General features: G+C 44.2%; 1 protein-coding gene across 1 annotated transcript; it reads left to right on the top strand.

The window, feature by feature from the left end:
- LOC306923550 (uncharacterized protein) lies at positions 1–24,831 on the top strand. Its single transcript, XM_079501724.1, has 6 exons — positions 1–29; positions 631–827; positions 6,486–6,599; positions 11,233–11,444; positions 20,464–20,516; positions 22,347–24,831. The coding sequence occupies exons 2-5, from the start codon at positions 665–667 to the stop codon at positions 20,500–20,502; spliced, it is 528 nt and encodes a 175-aa protein (XP_079357850.1). The 5' UTR covers positions 1–29; positions 631–664; the 3' UTR covers positions 20,503–20,516; positions 22,347–24,831.

The raw sequence follows: 24,831 nt of genomic DNA, 5'->3' as shown, positions 1-24,831 counted from the left end.
TTGGTTCTAAGTGGAAAGACAGCATTGAGGTTAGACCAGAAACAATTATTTTACCGTTTTTGTTCCCTTTGGAAACATTTCTTAGTTTTAATAAATTAAGAAAATGTACTTTGGAAGTGGACTGATCTTTTTTTTAAACGCGTTTTGGGGATTTTGGCACCTACAGTTCCAATCATTTAGGGGGCAGACAAGACAAAAGCTGTGTTGATTTCCAGGTATATAAAACACACATGCAGTCAAATCACATTTTGACCACTTAATTTGAACCCGTGGCGAAAAACCTGGCCCAAAAAAACAATTGCTCACATGGAAGCTCACAACTCTTGTGAGCAGCATGTAGATCTGCTATTTTCGGCGCAGAGATTTGGCACAGGACCATGTACACAGAGCCAAACTCGGGTCCTTTTTTCACCACGAATACAATTTCAGTAAAATAAGGTTTTATACGTTTTTTTTGTTGTTGCCTGCAAGTCATTCCAGGACCACATTAACAGTTAAATTAACAGTCGAGGTATAAACGCACGCCATTCGGGCACACTTATAGCCTGCTGTCACTGTATAGCGAGGTGTCAGTAGTAATTACCATACATAAAGTGTGCGTGTGTGTGTGCGTGCGTGCGTTTCCTCCAGGGTGTTGGACTACCAGCGCGTTCCAGCCTCCGTGATGTCGGTCCCTGCAGCGGAGAGCAGTCCTGTGAAACGCGTGCGCTCATCCTCCTCCTCCTCCTCCTCCTCGTCCTCCACGGCGGCCCTGAGGCCGAGCAGCAACAGGCCAGCCAGCAGGCGCAGCGACGCCGCGCGCACGGGACCCGCCGCACAGGCTAAGTGTACGTCGTACAGTATACGATATATGATGTAGTACTTTATTGTCAGTTCACGTATGCAGCCACGTATGCAGAACACGTATACACACATTTGACATAAACACAAAGAACAAGACAATTTACATACATAAAGACATGAAGACAAGAGCAATGTCCACCGCTTAGATTACCCCGTGGCTACTACAACTCCTGATTAAGCCTCAAAGTCGATTGGATGACAAAGGACCTCTTTAGTCTGACCTTATTGTATGCTGGTACACCGTATCTCCTTCCTGAAGGTAGCAACCTATATTCTCCATACAACACATGCTTAGTATTAGAGGTGATATACAGCATAGGGGTGGTGCAACTTTGACGATGGAGAGGGCCATTATATTTCCATACTCACTCCAGAGGGCCACATATTGCATGCATGTCGTAGCAAAAATAGCCGTTTATAGTTTTGAACTGGGCTATTTTTGCTATATTTTAATTGAAATCCTGAATCATTTTTTTGCTATTTTTAATTTGGAACCTGCAAAGTAATTTTAACTAAATACAAATATATTGGACATAAAAAAGACAATAACTCAGCAAGCTACTAATTTAGACTAAGTAATTAAAGCGGGTCATGTTTGCATGTTTGGAATTGCAACAGCTGAAATCAATGACATATCAGTATTCCGAAATTTATCTGAGGGCCACATTAAGTGAAGGTGGGGGCCGCGGGCCGCCAATTGCCCATGTATGGTATACTGTGTCGTTTTGGATGTGTCTATGGAGTTAACGTTACTCTAATAGCCCCCCCCCCCCCTCCCCCGGTGTTTGTTGTAATATTCAAATAATGTCTTGTCTTGTGTATTTTTGGGTTCTTGCTGAAAGATGAAAGCCTTTGAGTCAAAAGTCCCACTCGAAAAATACACCACTTCAAGTGACAAAGAAATACTTTTAGAGAGAGACTACAATACTTAAAATGAGAGAAGGGGAAAAGTATACCAGAGTACAGTTACCTTAAGGCTGGGAAAAACCAAGAAGAAGCTTTTACACCACACAATGAAAGGAGTCCATACGCCAACGTTTTCAAATGATTATATATTGACAATTATATTTTCGGGGGAGAAGGAATGTACGTCCAAAACAACATCGAAGAGGTCTTCCACTGACATGACATAAGTGGCAGCATTAAATAGTACAGCGTTCAAAACAACCTTTTGACATCAGGAAGTATTCTATTTTGGGGTCAGAGGTTTGCAAAAGTGAATAATAGCGACATCTGCAGCATGGGAGATTTACTAATGGTGACTGGTAGATTTTTACAAATGGTGAGTGTCACAGCTGTTGTTATTAGAAAGGCAAAAGATTAACGGAGCCTGCGTCCCAAAACCTGTTATTCACAGAGAGAAAAGATCACGTGGGGCGCCACTTAAAGGGGCATTCCACTCATTTTTAACATTTTACTATGACATTAATATACCTTAGAGCTGCTGTGTGGAAATAATAAAAAAGTCCCCCCATTCTGTGTTTCCTAGAACTGTAAGTATGAAAAGAATCATTAACATGGTGAAACACATCTTGATGATGTCATCAAGATGCGTTTCACCATGTTAATGATTTTTTTCAGATCTCCAGTTCTAGGAAACACAGAATGGGGGGACTTTTTTTAATTATTTCCACACAGCAGCTCTAAGGTATATTAATGACATAGTAAAATGTTGAAAATGAGTGGAATGCCCCTTTAAGGCTAAACTGGGCAGAGAGGGCACGGGACAAGTGGGCTCAAGTCAACATGACATGAAAGATACAGCAGGATTTGGGATGAGGGCACATGAGATCCATTCACAAACAATCAATGTCTTAAGATGAGTGCGTGCGTGCGTGCGTGCGTGCGTGCGTGCGTGCGTGCGTGCGTGCGTGCGTGCGTGCGTGCGTGCGTGCGTGCGTGCGTGCGTGTACGTGCGTGCGTGCGTGCGTGCGTGCGTGCGGGGAGGTCTCGTGACGACTGCATGGTGGTCTCGTGGCCGTGTGATGTTCTTGTCTTGGTGGGTATAGTAGCAGGCAGCGACAGAGGCCCCCGGGGGGCCCGCATGCACGGTAGAAGCAGCAGATGGTCTCTTCATTAACAGCCTCTCCACCGCGGGGCCCGTCTCCCCGCTATAACCCATCCGAGCCTATCAGGGCCCGCAATTATAGCAAGTTAATAGCGCATGGCAAATAAGAATTGTTTAGACTAGTTTATTACAAGCCTTAATAGTTTTTACTGCCACCCCCATCGGAAAGGAAATTAGATTGCCTTTGCCTATAGCCCGCCGAGGTCGAGGAGCTTTTAGGAGTGAAGTACGTTTTCAGGGTCGAACTCTGAAGCGAATGAGAAGGTACAGTACGAAGTACAGTACAGTATTCAATCAATCAATCAATCAATCAGATTTTATTGTCACTTCCACAATATACACTGGGCATACAGGGGAGCAAAATGCCGTTCTCCATGGCTCATGATGCTTCACATTTAAAAACATTAAAGGGTAAAAAGGAGCAGACAACATTGGCAGGAGACAGTGCTGATGCATTCAAAGTGCATATGTGTAAACTGCTGTCCATCTCTCAGGATGTTGGCCTTGGGGGCAATATGTGGCGAGCATTCAGTCTGTCCTGATGGTTTTGGGGGGAGAAACTGTTGGACAGCCTGCCTGCTGGAGGTGCTTCCTCCTAGGCTCTTGAACCTCCTACCAGATGGCAGGAGTTCAAGGAAAGGGTGGGAGTGGTGTTGTGGTGAATGGACGCACACCCATCATGCCTTCAGGACGTGATCCAACCCTATACTACAACCCCTCTCGCTCACTTAGATCAGCTCAACACAAGAATTCAGTCCGGCCTTCCCTAAAACAACCGGGAGAATGCTCCACACGTCGTCCCAGCGTGCATAATTTCTATGGTAAAGATGTGCTGGAGGCAGCGCTCCTCATCCTTCATAGCACCGTGCATCTCGTTATTTTTGCAACCAGCTTTTTTAACCAGCAGAAAACGTTTTGGGGGAAGGAACGCCACTCATCTGAGTCACTTTGCTACGCAAAGGCTTGGAGAGACACGGCCACAATCAATGAAGTCTGGCTCAGTGCCTAACTAGTAGAGTGTAGCACAGGTCTGCCCCGAACCCAAAGACCCGAGCTCCAAAACCAAGAACCGAGCCGGGTCCAAAACATTGACCTGTCCCTCGGGCACGGGTCGGATCGGTTTCAGTTAAGACACATGCGTGGCCGGGTTAAGACTCGCCCGTGGCTCCCACATGCGTGGCCGGGTTAACCCATTTAGGCCTGACCTCAACATTTTAAATAATTCTTCTAAATCCTCCAGTTTTCTGAAATAAATATTTTCACGATTTTTCAAAAATAGCAGATCTACAAGCTCGTAGCGCGCCACTCGGTGGCGCGCTATGAGCTTGTAGATCTGCTATTTTTCAATAGCTAAATTATAACAATATTTAAAACACCAAAAGGGGTTCCCGCCCAAAATAAAGTTAAGACACACGCGTGTCGGACAGAGTATACGTCGGACCAAAGATATGCACCCGTCATCTTGTTTGTGGTCGTTATCTAGCTCTGTTTGGTGCGGGGTGAAGGTGACGGACACACGCGGCTGGTCTGAACCTCACCACGGGGAAACGTTGGGTCCAGTGTGGGCCTAGAGAGAGACCCAGCAGTGTGGGTCTAGAGAGACCCAGTCGGACATGGGTCTAATAATGCATTTGAATGATCCTCGGTCCGTTTCGGACCCGGTCCAGTTTGTCACAGTCCCGCTTCGAGCCGGGTCCAATTAAATCCACAGGTCCATTTCTGACCGGGTCCAGCAATTTGGACATTTTCCTTGGACTGTGCTACCCTCTATCGAGCTCTGGACTTTGGACATGATATATCCAAAGCTAAAACAAAAACAAAAAAATGCTTTGTGTGGACTCAGCCCCTTATGGATATCTTGCCAGTCCTGTCACATAGCAGTTGCAAATCGTCGCTGTCGGGCAGAAAAATCTACATACTATACAGTCCAGTTCTGTTGGTCTGTTCTAGGGGTGTGGCTAAGAATCTGGGGGTTGGACTAAGGGTGTGGCTGAGCATAAAAACCTGTAGGTACCTTTCAGTTATTCTAGGTTCTGATTTGACGCCCAGGCAGAAAGGAAGGGAACACAAGCGTACATTCTTTTAGTTCTTTCGTAAATCAACGCCCTACTTAATAATTCTACTACGTCATAGCGTCAAGTAGCAGATGTGGTGCGAAATGCAGCGTGCGAAGCGGCACGTTTTGAGCTTGTAGGCCTACGTACGTAGATCTTTTAGCTATTTTTGTATTTGAATCATAATGAGGTTTTCCTTTCCTGTGGACGGAGACCAAATCATTCCCACGGCTTGTTCTTGCACACTATTCGGTGTCTTATGGGTGCCGTTTGTCACAGAGGACATGATGAGCTGCCAAGCAGGGTTTTTAGGCAATCACAGGAAGGTATTTGAATGTCTAAGAAGTCATTTGAAATGTGGCATATAAACTGTCACTCACATCTGCCCTCCTGAATTGATATGAATTACCCTGATGCAGTCATCCCTGTTGCAGCGAGCAATACATATATAAATGGATTTGCAGTCTGCTGTTTGAGCGAAGTCAGGGTATTTTTTTTTTTTAAAGAAAGGAGTGCAGTGATTTCTCTCTCCGAAAACATAATCATCAGGTACTATGTTAAGTAGGTCAGGGGAGGGCTTATGATTAAGAATTTACGATGTCACTAAAGTGGTGTATTTCGATTGGGCCTTCATTTGACTCAAAGGCTTTCAGGAAGAAACCAAAAATACACATGTGGGAAGACATGATTTGAATAGTATAACCACACCTGGGGGTCTATGAGAGTAATGTTAACGCGATAAGAGGCATACAAAACACCTGGGGGTCTATTAGATAATTAGAGTAATGTTAACTCCATAGACACACACAAAACACCTGGGGGTCTATTAGAGTAATGTCAATCTGAGAATCCCATCGCTGTCTTGAGAGACTAGAGTAATGTTAACTCCATAGACGCATACAAAACACATGGGGGTCTATTAGAGTAATGTTAACTCCATAGACGAATACAAAACACCTGGGGGTCTATTAGAGTAATGTTAACTCCATAGACACATACAATACACCTGGGGGTCTATTAGAGTAATGTTAACTCCATAGACGCATACAAAACACCTGGGGGTCTATTAGAGTAATGTTAACTCCATAGACGCATACAAAACACCTGGGGGTCTATTAGAGTAATGTTAACTAGACGCATACAAAACACCTGGGGGTCTATTAGGACCACTGCATCTACGTCACAGAATTTGTATTCAATTCAACGGAGCTCTCATGAACGTGCTGGGCCATCTTTTCCCCCCAATGTTTTTTTTTGGACAAATGTTGTGTGAAATTTTGACAAATTTAACCCAAACATAGCAATGCCAGATTTAATGTGGTCAACATACAGTCAGTACATATCAGACAAGTCTGCATTTCTGAAAAGGAAGTCAGAACGAGACATAAAGCATATGAAAATGAATGAATGGAAGAGGATGTTGTTAAATGTATACATTCGATTTAACCATAGGCAAGTACATAACTTTCCCATAACATGAATCTCTCTCTCTCTCTCTCTCTCTCTCTCTCTCTCTCCAGTGAAGATGGCAGAGTTGCTGGCCATCAAGAGAGAGCTGACGGTGATAAAGGTGCAGATCGATGGACTGCTGGACTGTGTGGACAAGATGGACAGACAGAGGAAGGACCGCACAGGTAGAGACGCCGGCTTCTGGTGCAGTCGTGTACTTTGTATAGGCCTACTTTTACTCAAGTACCTTTTGAATTTGGGACTTATCTGCTTGTAACAGGGGTGCAGTACTTAGTTTAGACAGTTTTTGGTTTAGACTAGTCATTGGTTAGAGTTAGACCAGTCATTAGTCCTACAACTACAACCTATCTCAAACCCTCACCCTAAACCTAACCTCCCACGGGGCAGCACACCTAAACCTAACCTTAACCCATGTCTAACCAATGACTAGTCTAAACTAAGTATGCACCCCTGTAACAGAGTATATCTACATGGGGTGCATACTTAGTTTAGACTGGTCTAACCAATGACTAGTTTAAACCAAATACTGTCTAAACTAAGTACTGCACCCGCAATTATCTACATTGCAGTAGCGATACTTTACTCGGGTCTACAACACAATGTGAGTGAGTACTAATTCCACCTTGAAAATAATCCGCTTTAAATTGTCGTCAAATAAACTGAGCAAACTGGCCGTGCTGCTGTAAAACCCAAACAATAAATGTGGTTATGCAGAGGGTGGGGTGAGGTTCTGTTTACCTAGCGGATCCGATCTGCCATCGTGTTGCATCAGCGAGTCATATTTCAGTGACAAACATTGGCGTCGGCGGAGCGTGCATTATGACAAAGAGGTAAACAGCGATAAAAACAGGGCTTATGGCCTCTCGGAAGCGATCCCTTGGCACGCGGAGGAGTTATCTTGTTGTCGTCCTGTGTGTGTGTGTGTGTGTGTCGTGTGCGTGTGTGTACTTGTATTACCAAATACTTTTGGGCCAGATGTCCCCACATGCCAGAGTGCATGTCACGGGTTTGAATCCCGATGACCTTCGCTGCGTGTCACTCTCTCTCTCTCTCTCTCTTCTCTTTCTCCCCATTTCCTGTCAGTCTGCTGTCCTATCAATGAAGGCATAAAAGCCCAAAAATAAATCTTAAAAAAAGAACAATGGTTGTTTTAAAAGGTTTTCTAAGAGCCTTTCACATCAAGCACGCGATAACGATCACTGACTATCAGTGTGTGACCAAGCTGGTCACAACCCAGGCAGCTGTTCTCAAGTAGGCTGTTTATTCCTCTCAAGCCAGGGAATTGGTCATTAAAGGCGTAGTGAAACGGAAATGGTGGACATTTTATTTTGAAGTCTCAAGTTGAAACACCGCTATGAAGTTTCTGAACCAATCAGAGCGTCGCATCCCTTCAGGCGATGGGACGGTAGCTAGGGACGGGTAGCTATGCTACGCAGGACAGCGTGTGGAATCTGTGGATGTTTGTTTACAAATCAGATAGTCGTCCAGCTTTACCAGTTTACTCTTAATGTGGCTTATTTCTACCCTATAATGTTTTCAGATACATTTTTAGCGTGATGATTAAGTTGAAACCGAGTAATACACTCTCTGGATGTTATCTTGAATGGGAATAAAAACGGAAGATTTCTGTAATCAGTAGCAGCTGTGCAGCCTGTGCTGGACGGATGCGGAGATATGGGGAATTAAACTGGTGAGCTTCATTTTTATTGGCTTTTATCGATGTTGGCCTCGACACGTCATCACGCAGCACGTTTTCGTTTTCAGGAAGTAATACAAAATATATTTTTTATGGACGTTTGATATAAAAACACACAAATGAGAATTTTCCCATTTTTTTGGCATCCATTGTTAGGTATGACCATATGTGACTAAATTTGACTGAGGGACTGCCATTGGATTTTTTTGAATTTTCGTTTTTTCATGTCATATGAAAGCAGGGAATCATAGCTTTAAATTGACATATTGGTTGTTCAGTTTGACCCACCAGTTTTGGAGATATGGCTTATAGAGTAATGTCTTGCAGAAAACAGTGAGTTGAGAAAACAGGCTTGAAAGGTTCACTTCTGTGGTCTCCAACATTACACCTAGCTACATGTTTGGGCATTTATTTCATATTTACATGTCGATTTCAGCTCTGATACTTATTTCAGACATGCTCTAGTATGTGATGAGTCTGCCTGTGCTATAAACTCATTTTGGGGAAAAAAAATAAAAAAAGGTTTTTCTCCTCTGGTGAAAAGCTGGAATTTGCGCGATGGCAGTCTCTCAGTCAAATCTGGTCACATATGATGACCACGGATATGGTCTAAAAGTGTGAAAAACGTATTTTTCATTTCACTACACCTTTAAACAAACCTCAGTCATCAACAGGAGCCAAAACTAAAATGTAACAAGTCACAGAGCGACCTTAACGTGAATTCTAAAACGGTTAGTCCCAATACTTGATTCTGATTGGCTGGTTACCGTTGTAAAATCCACGATAATCCACACCTTCAATCACTTTATATCATTTCCAGCTGATCCCGCAGCTCTGTAGCTAGCTGAACTGGGGAAGGGGAGCACTTGATTGCCTTACACACGCTGGCCGTGCGGGCGTGTAAGCACCGCCCGCACTCATATGACTGTGAATGTGTGGCTCCAGGTGGCCCCGTAAAGACATCAAGTGCAATTCAACCGTCACATGGCCTACTTGCCGAGCAAAACAAGGAAGTGTACGTGGGTCGCAAAGCGTAGCTACTTTTGTGAATTTAATAGTTTTATTAGGTTAATAGTGCTATATGTTTGTAACCGTTTTAGAAAAGCAATAAGCCACGCGAGGTCCCAGCTTACTGTGGATTTTAAAATGGCTGAGAGGGCTACCTATGCCTCTCAGCCATTCTAAAATACACGGTAACCTGAGACCTCTTGTGGCTTATTGCTTTATCCTATAACATGAACTAAACAGTCACTGTGTGACATTAAACATGCAGCCATAACAGGCAGGAATGTGGAGTTTTGTGTGGCTCCCTGTCTGGACCCAGCCCCTCACTGCAACAGAGAACACAAGCACATTAGCTCCGTTATATACACAGCAGTTGTCCTTCATTTAATTGACACAATGTGCTGCAGGTGCGCCTGTGAGCTGGCAGAGCCAGCCCTGTCACCCCACTCACAGACACATTGATCCCGCCCCCTGCCACACAGTGGTTCCCAAACTTTTTAATGTCAAGTTACACAACTGTAACGACAACTATACAGTCATGGACGATGTAGTTTTGGATCATAGTCCGCGAGCCGTGGGGGTGAGCGTGGTTTCGTCAGATAAAGTTGTTTTTTTTCTCAACTGATTCTTATAGCTTGGGGTCACATCTTAAGAATTCAAGAGGGTGACCAGTGATATCCCTTGAGCATTTGTAATTATTAACCCCTTAATGTCCGAAACACAAACAAATCTCAGAAAATAGCCCCTCCTATATACATCTTTTCGTCACGTGTCACATTTGCCATCGACAGTGAAAGGAGAATTTACGTCATATGTGGACGAGCAAATGGGAATCAAACAGGTGTATGAAATCAAGATACATTTTTATTCAAAGGAAGTAATTCAAATTGTCTTTTTATGGACATACAAATACACCACAGTATTAGGCCTATGACGACCACGGATATGCTCTAAAAGTGTGAAAAACATATTTTTTCTATTTCCCTATGTCTTTAAGGTTTGTGCGGACCTTACCTTTGTCCTTCTAACTGCTCCCCTGTGGTGGATCTGAATTCTGAACACTCTGGACAGCAATAAGCTGAGTGACACTGAATAGGTTCAAGTATTGTAATTATGTATCCATTTGTGAACCCATTACAGCGGGAGCGGTCGTTTCAGGGAAGCAATCTGATTGGTTGAAGTAGACGTCTAGCTGTGCTTTGAACGAGCATGCCGGGCATAGTACCATTAAATGGCTTGGTTGAATGCTTCTGAAAATTCTTCTAATTGTGACTCTGCTATGTCAATGGTCAAGTATGTTATTTCAGTTTATTGACAGCTGAGCTTAATAACAGGCCTGAAATTCAAAGGCCCGGAGCACCTGTGGTGACACCTGCTGCTTGGTTTTGTGCTGTATCCACCATTGCAGCCCTGGTTCATTTCTCAACAATGTCCCTCTAGTCTAATCTCTCTGACCGACCCAGTGTGGGGTTGGAGTTGAGGTGGAGGGAGAGAGGGGGAATCATTTTCATGAAAGTGCAATACTCAATGACCCCTGGAGGCTTCATTTCTCACGTACACACTTTACCCTACTGGGTATAATTCAAAATGGTGGGAGATCTAAAGAACAGAGGTCATAGGTCACGTACCACAATTGTTTCCCATGAGGAGATTCATTGTGCAATGAAGTTTCCTGGCTGTAGTAGGTCAAAGTCGCTCATGACCGACACGACACTACAGCATGCAGTGGCGTGCACAGACATTTAGAGGGGCAGGTGCTCAAGTTAAAAAAGGGCACCTTGTGCAGCGCGTGGAACCGGCCGGTTGCCTTAATCCATTTTGGGCGGGAACCCCTTTTGGTGTTAGCATTATGTTATGCTTTAGCTATTGAAAAATAGCAGATCTACAAGCTCATAGCGCGCCACCGAGTGGCGCGCTATGAGCTTGTAGGTCTGCTATTTTTGAAAAATCAAAAAAAAAGAAGAAAAAAAGTTTTTTTTTTCTCTTTTTTTTTTCAAAAGGGCACATTGCCAAAAGGGCAGGGGGTGCTCTAGCACCCCCTAGTGTCTATCTGTGCACGCCACTGACAGCATGCGCCTCTCTCTCCTCCCCCCCAGAGTCGCCTCCTCCCACCAGAGAGGGCAGCCTGGCGGCGGAGGACTCGCCGCCCTACCGCCGTGGTTCGCTCTGCAGCCTGGACACCTCTCCCGTCAGCCACCTGTCTCACAGACAGAGAGACAGCCCCGAGCCGGGGGAGGCGTGTAGCGACGATGACGACCAGCCGCGATATCACCATTATTACTACCACCACCACTACAGTCATCAGCGGGTAACTATACCGGCGCCATTACAATGAACAATGTAGGCATTTAGCAAGATGCTCTTAAGTCGGAGCGACTTACAGTAAGCAAAGGACAACAACAACAGCATAGAAATAGTCATCCAACAGTAATCTGTACATTACAACAAGTAAGATGCGTGAACACGGGAAGCGAACGCCGCTTTAAGGTTTTTTTTAAGTTCTCTGATTTTTTTTTAAGATTTTTTTTTTAAGTTAAGTTTTTTTAAGTTACGTTTTTTTTTAAGTTATTTTTTAGTGTGTATGTGTGCGTGCGTGTGTGTTTATTTTATTTTATTTTTATAGTTTTCTAGTTTCTTAGTTTTCTAGTTTTTTTTTTTTTTTTTTTTAGTTTTCTAGTTTTCTTTAAAACCACCATATACTGTAGGTTAACCACCAAAACCACCATATAGGTTAACCACCACAAAAATAAAGCCTTCTAGCTCCCGTCATAATTTTTTGACCTGGCCTGGGAAAGTTTAGAATTTTAAAGCCACGCACGCATGCACACACACACACACACACACACACACACACACACACACACACAAAGAATTGACGGGAAAACCACCATTATGGGGCAAATACTATATAACTATTGCCACCGTGCACTGTCGACTTAAAGCTGTGTCGGAGGGTAAATAATTACCACTGTTCAGCTGCAGCACCACCACCATCATCATCATCAAATAACTGCTTCCATTAGCACCTTGAAACGGTGAGCAACTACCATCAGCATTACCGTTACTGTAATAGGACACAGTGAACTGCTAAACCATCCACTGCTATAATGCCCTGCAAGCATCCAATCCAATACCTACTGCATGCATGCAGCAACACAATAATGATGATTAGTATAGGTTCCACCATTATTAGCACTACAATTCTATAGTTGCTTTTTTTTGCGTGCCTTCGTGCTTAAAGGAGCATTCAGTGATTTGGATGATTTGGAAAACCACCCAGTCCGCCCCGGTAACACAATGTGCACATGCACACGCTCTACAGTGGGGGGAAGTGCAACAGCATGTGCACCAAGTCCCACCCCCACACATGATTGGAGGAAGGCCCCTCTCATCCTGATTGGATGAAGGCTTTGCCACCCGCCACCAAAACTGAAACTAGGGTTTTTTGACCCCAGGGGCTCACTGGGGACAGGGAGGAACTCCTTATATGGTCAGCACACTCTATAGTAGGAAGGATTATCCAAATAAAAAGAAAAAATAAGTGATATTTGAATGAAGCGAAATCACTGAATATACCTTTAAATTTACTGGAGTCTCTATTTTTGGAGCAAGGATAAATTAACCCATTCAGACGGGAACCCCTTTTTGGTGTTTTAACCCATTTTGACCTGAGATCAGGTTCTAAAAATGTCTTCTACATCCTGACAGTTTTCTGAAAAAGCTACGTTTCTATGTCAGTCGTTCTTCGATTTTTCAAAAATAGCAGATCTACAAGCTCATAGCGCGCCACCGAGTGGCGCGCTATGAGCTTGTAGATCTGCTATTTTTCAATAGCTAAAGCATGACATAATGCTAACACCAAAAGGCGTTCCCGCCCAAAAATGGGTTAAACATTGTGTTATATCTCTGCTCTCGGGAGGAAACCTCATAACTCCAAAATGTTCATTTTTCAGGAAATGAAGAAAACCTTATATTTTTAAAACAAAGCAATACAGCCTCATCAAAGTTGGTGTTGTGACTTTCTATATTTTCAATGACTTCCATGAGAGGGGGAGAGGTGGTGGAGTTAGTTGCTTTAGCAGACATTCTGAGGGTCCAATGGAGTTAAGAGGTTTTGTCCAAAGCGCTTTTTACTACTTTCCATTGGTTCAATATTTTCGAAACAACACACAGACGTAAGGCGTGTTCAATAGCACTGATTTATGCCAAAACAAAATCAAAAACCTCAAAAATGGAGCTTATGAGGTTTCCTCCCGACAGCATTGAAAAATAGCAGATCTACAAGCTCGTAACGCGGCACCGAGTGCCACGCTACGAGCTTGTAGATCTGATATTTTTGAAAAATCGTGAAAATGTGGCGCAAATCTTTGAATATTATATTCTTTCAGAGCGAACATTTTTAACTCAAATCTTTGCTTCTTGTGGGTCCCCCGAACAACATATTTTCAGATGGGGGTCGGCGGCCAATTACGGGTCCTTGACATGAAATAGTTTGAGAACCACTGACACACAGGTGTTTCAGAAAACTGTCATAATTTAGAAGACGTTTTTTTTTTAATCTGGTCTCGGGCCTAAATGGGTTAAAGCATAGATAGTGAAAATAGCAGATCTATAATCTCGCAATGTTGTCATGATATGACACGTTGTGTTTGTTTGTTTGTTGTTTGCTATTGTTGTTGTTGCTATTTTTTGTCAAATGGGGCTTACGCAGTTAAGTGAACCTTGACAGAAATTGTTCTGGAAAGTGTTTCTCTGTCTGGGGATTGTAGGACTCTAGCAGGACTCTAGCACCATCTATTGGAGAACTAATGTATCAGCACCACTTAGTTTTCCCCACTTGAGGAACCTCTATGCTTGCAGGGAACAAGCTGAGGAATAGAACATATGTATGGATTTTGTCACTCGACTCTTGATGTTGTCGTCAGTCATAACCATAGGAAACAATAATAAATACAATTATAAAATAAGTAAACATTAATTATAGCATATATTTCACTAATGGTGTCCAACAGCCATGCTGAATATGGCACTGAGCAAGGTTTTGAATCCCCAAACAGTGAAACTCATAGGCCTGTACAATAGAAATTATACCAACTTACATGAAAACATGTGGAAACAAGTGGAATTGGAAGTGATAAAAAAAAAAAAAGAATAAAAAACAACAGCCGACACAATTGGAACTGGAACACTATACAAAAATGTAACTGATGAATGGGTATTCTTTATACCACTTAACCCATTTAGACCTAAGTTCGATTCTACAAATGCCTTCTAAATCATGACCGTTTTTAGAAAATCCCATGTTTCTATGTCAGTGGTTCCCAAACTGTTTCATGTCAAGGACCCCAAAAATTATATGTATTTGGCCGCCGACCCCCATCTGAAAATATGTTTGTTCCAGGGACCCTCCAGAAGCAAATAATATGAGTTAAAAACGTTCGCTCTGAAAGAATATATATATTCAAAGATTTGCACTACATTTTCACGATTTAAAAAAAATAGCTAAATAGCCAATAGCTAAAGTATAACATAATGATTTAAAACACCAAAAGGGCTTCCCGCCCAAAATGGGTTAAACATAGCTTCTTTGTTGAACGACAGTCCCTCCGAGGTCTATATTGGGCCCCGTTCTTTTTTTTTTTGCTGCATGCAAAGCTTGAGAATCTGCTATTTTCAAATGGCCGAAATGTATGTAGGGCTGAAGTGGTTAGTCAGTGTATGTTTTCTAAAATCTCCAAACTTTTAAGTAACTAAAGTTTTCAAATTCTTAGTAAAAGTTAAAATTTTGGCTCCGAGATGTATAATGGTGTAGAAGTAATAGTATTGGAAATTGGAAATAGTCGATTTAAGTACAAATACCTCAAGTGTACGTATGTACTTCACTGTCCCTATGTTCCCCGGGTTCATTGTTTTAAGTGGGGAACAAATAACCTTTTTTTGCGGGGTGGGGAACATAGCGGTGTTGTTTTTGGCAGCAAATTTTGATTTTATTTTTTTGTCATACTGTATATAGTCTCTTGAATAGTTTTCATTTAGTTTTAGTCACATGTCAGTCACCCGGAATGTTTTAGTGTTAGTCTAGTTTTAGTCGACTAAATGTCATAAGATTTTAGTCGACTAAATCTACAGTTGATTTAGTCAACTAAAATGTATTCTGGCGGGCCTTGATGCCATCGTAATGACCGGTAAAAATAGCCAATCTAGCCAAATAGCCAAATCTACAGATTGTAGATTGGCTATTTTCAGCATGCAACCAAGTGTAAAATGACCTACTGGATCTTTTGTCCACTAGTCCCTTGACTCCCTTCCTAACCTTTTAGTCTAGTTTGTATTTGTTGATGAAATTGTCAGTATATTCAGTCTTAGTTTTAGTCATCATAGCTTATACAGTAGTTTTCATTTAGTTTCCATTTAGTTTTCGTCAGTGGAAAAAAGGTATAGTCGATGAACATTCTTCGTCTTAGTTTTAGTCGACGAAAACAACACTGGAACATATATCTATTATACAATTGAAAAGGTGTGCCCAAAACGCTGTTCCCAACCCAGGAACAAAAGCCACCAGCTACTACGTCACTCCAAGAGTGTCTGACACACTGCAACACACACTGCAATAACCCACTAAACACACTAACACGTCACACACTTACCCTCCGCGTCGATCCACGGCTATCTCCTCATGTCGCGCAGCACGCCCACACTGAACACCATCCGCGTAAAAATTGTCATCGCACTGCCACTAAAGCCGGCTCCCGTCCAGACTCACAAACAACATCAATATCAATAATAAACACAAACACGCCACAAGCACCGACACCCCCGCCTAATTTGTTGCCACGTCTATGAAAACAAGCACAGAAACAATGCCATTCAACACGCTACTTACACACACTACCACTCGCTTACAATACGCGGACCTGGCAACACTACATCCCCTCTCCCATTGGCTCAAAGCCAACCACGTGACCCACGAGAGCTTTTATGTTTCTGCAACACCGGAAGTTACACGCTACACACACACACATTAGAAGAACAACACGAACACAACACTACACACACACACACACACACGGGCCACTGTTGCCAGGTCTATCAAAACAGGCCCAGAAACAAGCAAACAGACCCAGAAACAAAGCCTTTCACCACGCTACTTACACACACTACAACTCGCTTACAATTCACGACCCTGGCAACATTGTTCCCCGTCTTCCACAACACACACAGTCCCACACAGACACACACACACTGATTCGGACTTGGATGGACAGCGGCGCGATTACATAAATACACCGTTTAATTCATGCAAACACGACAATTGCACCACCAGTTTCATTAATGTAAACATGGCTGAGGGAAGTAGGGGTGCTGGGGGGGCTGTAGCACCCCCTCCCCCCAGGCACAGCCCCCCCTCGAACAGGAGGGGAAGAAAAAAAAAAGATAAATAAATATGCTGTATCACAGTATTGGCACCTTATCCTGGTTAATTGCCTGTGTCAGTTCGTTCATATAACTTGCGTGTGGAGAGGGAAAGTAAAGGCCACGTTTGCGAGTGAAAATGCGCTAAAATGCGCGTGCATGATGCGCGTGCACGCGCATTTTTGCGGCGCGCGCTGCGCGCGCGCACCCCCTACTAGACGCTCAGCCCCTGTGAGTGTAAAGTACTTCCCGCGGGCCTGAATGTAAACACGACAATTGCGCGACCCGTTTAATTCATGGAAACATGACAACTGCGACGCACCGAGGCGCATGGATTCTGTGTGTGTGTGCGTGCGGGGTGACTCTGAATTGGAGTGTTTATGTCAGTCAGCGATGCGATCCGTTGTTATTCAGCCAGGAAAACAATCTAAACATTATATACTAACGTCAGCATCGGGCAGATTAACACACACAAGCGTTATTAGTTGAGTTTTCTTATTGAAGTGCCTCTGAATTGTAACGGTGTGTTTATGTCAGTCAGCGATGCGATCCGTACCAGCACCATATGCACGGACTGGAGAGAGGCGAAGTGTTTCTCTCCCTTCGGCTCATGTAGCCCTCATTGTAACTACAAATATTGTTCCCGAACAAACAATGTGGGGTCACTGCAATCCGCAATCCAAAATAATGTAGCCCTACTATAATGCAGTCAAGGTCCCCCAAACAATATACTACAGTATGTTCTGCTCCATTCTCTACAGCTTTTGGTTTCCAAAAACAGTAATTTATTGTAAGCAAACAAAAACAGTCAACAGCAGTTTCATGTCTGCTTATTTTCATTTACATTAATTTCCTTTGATGTGAAAATACAACAAATAATAATAATACCCATCCGTTACTACATGTCAAGGGCACAATACTGGAGTGGAGTCTGTCAAATCCCGCTATTTCCTTCTTCCCATTGCGCTGCCCACGGAACTAGGATTCGCCGCCCGAAGGGCGGCGAAATTCTAGTAGGTATACAGTTGGGTGCCACCGATATTGTCCCTTATCATTTGACCCATTTAGGCCTGACCTCAAAATGTATTTATTTTTCCAAAAATAGCAGACCTACAAGCTCGCGAGTGGCGCGCTATGAGCTTGTAGATCTGCTATTTTTCAATAGCTAAATTATAACATAATGTTTAAAACACCAAAAGGGGTTCCCGCCCAAAATGGGTTAACTGTCCTTTTGCGCAGAGTCGTGACAACTCATGACAACACAAACAATATTTTGGACCAAACAAATAATTAGAAAGAAGAAAAAAACGGCAGGTTACAACACTTTTTTTGTTGTTTTTCTTCTTTGTAATTATTTGTTTGGTCCAAAATATTGTTTGTGTTGTCATGAGTTGTCACGACTCGAGTTGGCTTTGTCCGCGGCGTAACCGTCTTTAAATAAATACTTTAAGAAATGTCTATGAGAATAATGCATTGGGTTTCATTTCCTGGTCCAGGGTAGGAGGCGGGACTGCAACGCTCTATAGGGGTGCATGTGGTTAAAGGAGATTTCCTCTGTTGCGCACAACAACAACAGGCAAGATGTTTCGGCACAAAAGTTCTATCTTTGGCTGAATGATAAGGAGTTGTGTTGGGCCTGCTTGGGAGAGCGAGCGGTCGTGATTAGTCATGATTATTATCACATCTTCAGCAGAATAACAGGGGACTATATAGCTCGTTCTTGTGCCACCGTCACTTTACAGGGGACGTAATTGCATATAATTAGCCGCCGGTTTTCCCTATACCTGGGTTGACATAATAAGTGCTTGGCCCTGCCAAACCGACGACGTTTATTAAATATGCCACCACAGTGTGTGGGCTCCGTGAAGAGAGGGGGGGGGGGGGGCTTTGTTTTCCAGAAGACACCCTCATTGTTCTGCTTACAACCTCCTCCTTCTTCGCATTGTTGAAAGAGGATGTGGGAGGAGAAGTGTACCAGACAGCAAGTATCTACAGTGTTAACCCATTTAGGCCTGACGTCGATATTAAAAACAAATTCTTCAGTTTTCTGAAAAGCCCTATGTTCCTATATCGGTGGTGCTCAATATTTCATGTCAAGGACCCCTCAAATTATATGTAATTGGCCGCCGACCCCCATCTGAAAATATGTTGTTCCAGGCAGGAACACCCCCAGAAGCAAAGATTTGAGTTAAAAACGTTTGCTCTGAAAGAATATATATTCAAAGATTTGCGCCACATTTTCAAGATTTTTCAAAAAAATAGCAGATCTACAAGCTCGTAGCGTGGCACTCGGTGCCGCGCTATGAGCTTGTAGGTCTGCTATTTTTCAATAGCTAAAGTATAACACAATCCTTAATTTCCCGTCCAGAATGGGTTAAGTTGCATCCTATAGTTACTCTAAAAGAGAAAGTCTTGCATTCTGTACACACAGAATGTTAAAATTTGCGGTGTTAAAGCAAAAACTTTCCTCATTTTGAACTGGATTTTTAAAGTATGGATATCCATGAGTGTATAGTCCCAACAGCTGCCGTGTTGGGGACAAACAGGCGTTGCAAACGAATCAATTATTTCTACGCCAATCAGACTACATGTTCGGACAAATTGAAACACTTGTGTTGGTCCTCAACATGGCAGGTGTAGGGCTACATTTCAAACTCATGAATAGGTTATAATATACCGGGGAACAGACCGAGGAAAAACGTGTCAAACACCAGAAAGTTGTTTTGTTTTAGTTTTCTTATTTTCCTTATTGAACCCTACTATAACACGAGGAAGCCTCTGTCTGTCTGTCTGTCTGTCTGTCTGTCTGTCTGTCTGTCTGTCTGTCTGTCTGTCTGTCTGTCTGTCTGTCTGTCTGTCTGTCTGTCTGTCTGTCTGTCTGTCTGTCTGTCTGTCGATCTGAACTTGCACATTGCCATTTTTTTCTCCCACTTTTACCAAATGTAAGCTGTTTATTTGCATTTCTGACATGGGCTATCTATAAATAGGGAGTTCTGTGTCTGGCATGACCAAATATGGAGTGTTAATGCCCAAATATGGAGTGTTGTGATGTCAGAACAGGCCAGCTCCATATACTGTATGGAGCCTGGGCAGGGGCCCTGTCCAGAGTCCGGGCAGAGGCCTTTTGTGGCGGTTCTGGACAACCGTGGGTCCGACCGACTCGACACCGGGCACTGCACTCCCTGTGGGGGTGTGGAACGTGTGTGTCGAATTTGAAGTCGTGGGGCGAACGGTTCTCGAGTTACAGCCGTACACACGTACGTACATAGACAGACAGACAGAGAGACATGGTGCATAAGATGGATGAAGAATTAACTGACTGAGAGAAAACGCTAATGTTACTGCTGCCGAATTAGTTACGCTAGAAACAGAGTGTATCAAATATGAGTGACTGACTGTCATAAACGATACAGAGACACCTCCCTCGCCAATACAGTATTTTGGACCACAATTCATATATGAGACAATAAGATGGCCCAGTGTTATTCTCCACAGAGAAAAACTTCCGCGAACCCCTTTGGAACCAGCTGGGGATGAGCGAGTGCACAACGTCAGGCCTCCGGCGCTCTATATCCATGGTGCCAACAGCCTCTTGCTGACAGGGGAGGCGGAAGCTGTGATATTGACCAGTTGATCACTTTAGTGACCAGGGGGAAATGAGCGGGGAGATGAATGCAGCTGGAGCTCTGATGAGCTATATTGTGTTTATGAAGGCTGGCTGATTGGACGGCTGACTTAATTGGTCACAAACTCTCGCACGCACGCACGCACGCACGCACGCACGCACACACACACACACACACACACACACAGATCTGCATTTAACTCTGCTGTCTGCTCTCTCTCTGTCTCTCTCTCTGTCTCTCTCTCTGTCTCTCTCTCTCTCGCTCTCTCTCTCTCTCTCTCTCTCTCAGATAAACAACCACCATTCTGACCTGGAGGATGACATGTGATTGGGCGACTTCAGGTACATTGACGGTAGACAAGACTAGACCTTTAGCATAGCGGTTTTTACCTATGTTGCACTTTATTATCGTATTCATTTATCTGTTATTAGACTTGTTTTATTGGGCAGGATATGTGTTTGATTGTCATGCTGACAATGGCGACTGTGGATTCACCATATCGTTGCTAGTGTCCATATTTGCCGAAGCATAAATTATACTTGATGGGCTGCAGGTGCACGTGCAGCCGTGCACAAACAGGCTCTGCTGCCGTGATCATGAGCGCACCTCCCGTTCTTATGACAGCGACTGGAGGTGTGGTTTTGAGGAAAACTGCTTTGAATTGCTATTATTGTTCACACATAACAGAAACCAATGGATTATATACATTTCAAGAGTGAGAGATCACAATAAAAATCCTAATCATTCTTCCTCCACACTGAGAGAAAAACAGCATCTGAAAGTTTGATGGGGCATTTTTTACACGTGAGTGCAGTTAGAACTTTTCCATTGCATCTTATGAGAGGTGAGGTTCTTGTGCTGCCGGCCTGCGCGCGCATGCTGATGTGTGTGTGTTTCGCCGAAAATCAGCTTTTGTTTTTTAAGATTTTGTTTTTTAAGATTTTGTTTTTTTTGCTTTTCTGCCTTTATTGATAGCAGGAAATAGGGAGTGAGAGAGGGGGAGAGACATGCAGCAAAGGTTGTTATGAACGGGACTCGAACACCCGACACGCTGTCAGGCCAGAGCCTATATGTGGCATGTGCCCGGACCGCTAGACCAGCGGGCGCCCCGAAAATCTGCTTTTAACACTGGCCCAGTTGCTAGGCAACGCCTTGCATACCCCCCCCCCCCCCCAGCAACAGGACGCCTTAGGCTTCACTCACACCTGCACAACAGATTGTTGTATAGCTGATGCATGAGACTTGTTTGACTGTTGCAAGCTCGCAATTCATTTCCAATTGGAGTCACATGGTTTGACACAACATTTTTGTTATATGAGGGGGAGGGGGGCAGTCGAAACACAGCCGAAAGCCGTACAACAAAAATGTTGTCAAACCATGTGACATGCATTGGGGTGGCCATGACACTTACTTTGTTTACATCTACCATGCAACATTGTTGTATGCTAGATGTATACTGTAGGTGTGAGTGAGGCCATAGGGTCCCATTCAAAGTTTAGGATCTTCTGTGGCTGTTATCTCTGACAATGGTGGCACTGTCCGTGGTGTTGATGATCCACCCGAGTTTCGAATATTATTTGTGATTATTTTTTTTATCGCATCGCACCCCGACAGCACGATTAAGAACGCCCCCCCCTATAGGAATATCAGAGTCATTCGGTCAGAGTCATGAAACAACTGTTTATTCCAGGTTAGGCTACGAGTGTCCTTCTAGCCACATGCCCGTCTCGTGTCTCGTTGTAGCCTTTTTTTTCTCCTTCCATTTTCACTTCTTTTGTGCGACACTCTTTAAAAGGTATATTCAGTGATTTGACTTAATCTAAATATCACTTATTTTTTTATTTTTTTCTGGATAATCCTCCCTACTATAGAGTGTGCTGACCATATAAGTAGTTCCTCCCTGTCCCCAGTGAGCCCCTGGGGTCAAAAAACCCTAGTTTCAGTTTTGGTGGTGGGTGGCAAAGCCTTCATCCAATCAGGATGAGAGAGGCCTTCCTCCAATCATGATCGAGTGGGGGCGGGCCTTGGTGCACATGCTGTTGGCCTGTTGCACTTCCCCCCCACTGTAGAGCATGCATGTGCACATTTTGTTACCGGGGCGGACTGGGTGGTTTTCCAAATCACTCAAATCACTGAATGCTCCTTTAAAAGGTCTGCCCTCCTCTCTTTAGACTCATCAGACACCTGCGATCGGCGACGGACGGTGCTTCAAGAAGCCAGTGACGAACCTCTGACCGCTGGCATCGTGACCTGCACTGGACACCATCTTCATATCGGACAGCATATCGGTCACCAGCCCAGCGGTCATCGCTGACCGCTGGCATCGTGACACCATCTTCACATGGGTCACCAGCCCAGCGGTCATCGCTGACCCCTGGCATCGTGACCTGCACTGGACACCATCGGACAGCATATCGGTCACCAGTCCAGAGGTCATCGCTGACCGCTGGCATCGTGACCTGCACTGGACACCATCTTCATATCGGACAGCATATCGGTCACCAGCCCAGCGGTCATCGCTGACCGCTGGCATCGTGACCTGCACTGGACACCATCTTCATATCGGACAGCATATCGGTCACCAGCCCAGCGGTCATCGCTGACCGCTGGCATCGTGACCTGCACTGGACACCATCGGACAGCATATCGGTCACCAGCCCAGGGGTCATCGCTGACCGCTGGCATCGTGACACCATCTTCACATGGGTCACCAGCCCAGCGGTCATCACTGACCGCTGGCATCGTGACCTGCACTGGACACCATCTTCATATCGGACAGCATGGGTCACCAGCCCAGCGGTCATCGCTGACCGCTGGCATCGTGACACCATCTTCACATGGGTCACCAGCCCAGCGGTCATCGCTGACCCCTGGCATCGTGACCTGCACTGGACACCATCTTCATATCGGACAGCATGGGTCACCAGCCCAGCGGTCATCGCCATGAATCCCCGGTATGCCACCGACGGACATACAAAAATGAGCCGACAATAATATGACCAGAAACACATAAAGAGATAGACATAGCCCTGAATAACAGGTCTGTAACTCTGAGTGTTCAAATGGAACCAAAAGGACCCGTAAGGGTCCATTTGGTTCCATTTGTGCACTCGTGTTCCATTTGTTCCATTTGTGCACATTTGTGATAAACCCCTTATCCCTAAACTTATTTGCCTTTTTTTTTCTTTAGTTAAAATGGCCAGTCTACAAGCTCACAAGTGTCAATGTAGATTGGCTAGTTTAACTATTCAAAAATGTTTTTCAAAATAGTAAAAAAAAAAAAAGGCAAAGAAGTTTAGGGATAAGGGGTTTAGCGGTGACGAAAATGGAGCCCCTGGAGTCATTCAGTAATTGGGTCTTATGGTCAAAATTAGAACATTGTAACGGTGCATGTGTAAAAAGTAAAATCTAAACACATGTGTCCGCCTACGGACTCAATTATGACCCCTGCGTCCAAATCACAGCCTGTCTCGCTGCACAGTAAAGTCATGGGTGTTCAGTTGACTCCGAGAGCGTACGAGTGGAACCAAAGGACCCTTGTGATTATTATGGGTACATTTGGTTCCACTCGTACGCACTCAAGACTTTAAATCAACACTCTGGATTTTACTGTATAGTTAAAATGATGTATATCTCTCACTGTTATTAGTCTTTTTTTAATTCCCATTCCTACATCCAGTTTGGGGAAAAAAAATGCTGATCCCATTGAGTTAAGGTTTCCATAAAACAATGGCAGCTTTTATATAAGATAATGTACAGAAATGGAAACGGACGTTGATAATTGAAATATATATCGTATACTGTCGAACAGGTCACACACGGATCCCATTGTGTGTTTTATGAAGATTGACAAAGGCTGACCTCGCATCACTCTCATCCCCGCGTTAGCAAAACAGATATATTGATTAACATATTAGTCACTCGCCGTCCACTCCGGGGAGATCTCCTCCCGGCGCCGTATATAATCATTCATTATGGATTCCGCGCGCCGAGCTCATAAGAACCGTGTTAATGAGGGATATGTCGGCGTGACAACAGCTGTCGGCTCTTCGCTTATGACATAGTTGATATTCATAAAGGCCTGTTTATTTGGCGTTTATTTGCAGCCCAGCTGTATACGGGGGGTGGGGGGGGGTGTGCGTGCGTGCGTGCGTGCGTGCGTGCGTGCGTGCGTGCGTGCGTGCGTGCGTGCGTGCGTGCGTGCGTGCGTGCGTGCTTTTATGACTCCACCACCGGTGAGTTGACTGACTATAGTGCTGATGTCGCCGGGGAAATCACACTGTGTGAAGTGAGCCGACTAGAAAAAGCACAGCTGTCGGTTGTTCGCCAACGAGAGAGACAGAGAGAGCGTGCCTTTACCACTCACTTTGTTTAGAAGCTGCCATCCGTGACCTTTTAGGTTTTTTTTGTTTTTTTTACTGTCCCAACCTGGAATCGAACCCCCAGTTTCCCCACGTGAGAGAACAAGTTAGTACCGGCGCTCCCTACGGTGCTTATTTTGTCCTACCAGACGCCAGGCTCTAAATCAGGGGTGGGCAACTGGCGGCCCGGGGGCGCACATGCGCAGTGGCGTGCACAGATAGACACTAGGGGGTGCTCTAGCACATCCCCCTGCCCTTTTGGCAATGTGCTCTTTTGGAAAAAAACAAAAACAAA

Source organism: Electrona antarctica (assembly GCF_951216825.1).
Source record: "Electrona antarctica genome assembly, chromosome: 5".
NCBI lineage: Eukaryota > Metazoa > Chordata > Actinopteri > Myctophiformes > Myctophidae > Electrona > Electrona antarctica.
This window is presented reverse-complemented; position numbering and strand designations above follow the sequence as displayed.

Excerpts from the sequence above, each read along its gene's own strand:
- LOC306923550 (XM_079501724.1), top strand. The coding sequence starts at position 665 with ATGTCGGTCCCTGCAGCGGAGAGCAGTCCTGTGAAACGCGTGCGCTCA. Across the intron at positions 6,600-11,232 it reads ACAGAGGAAGGACCGCACAG|AGTCGCCTCCTCCCACCAGA; the intron begins GTAGAGACGCCG and ends CCTCCCCCCCAG. Across the intron at positions 11,445-20,463 it reads ACCACTACAGTCATCAGCGG|ATAAACAACCACCATTCTGA; the intron begins GTAACTATACCG and ends TCTCTCTCTCAG.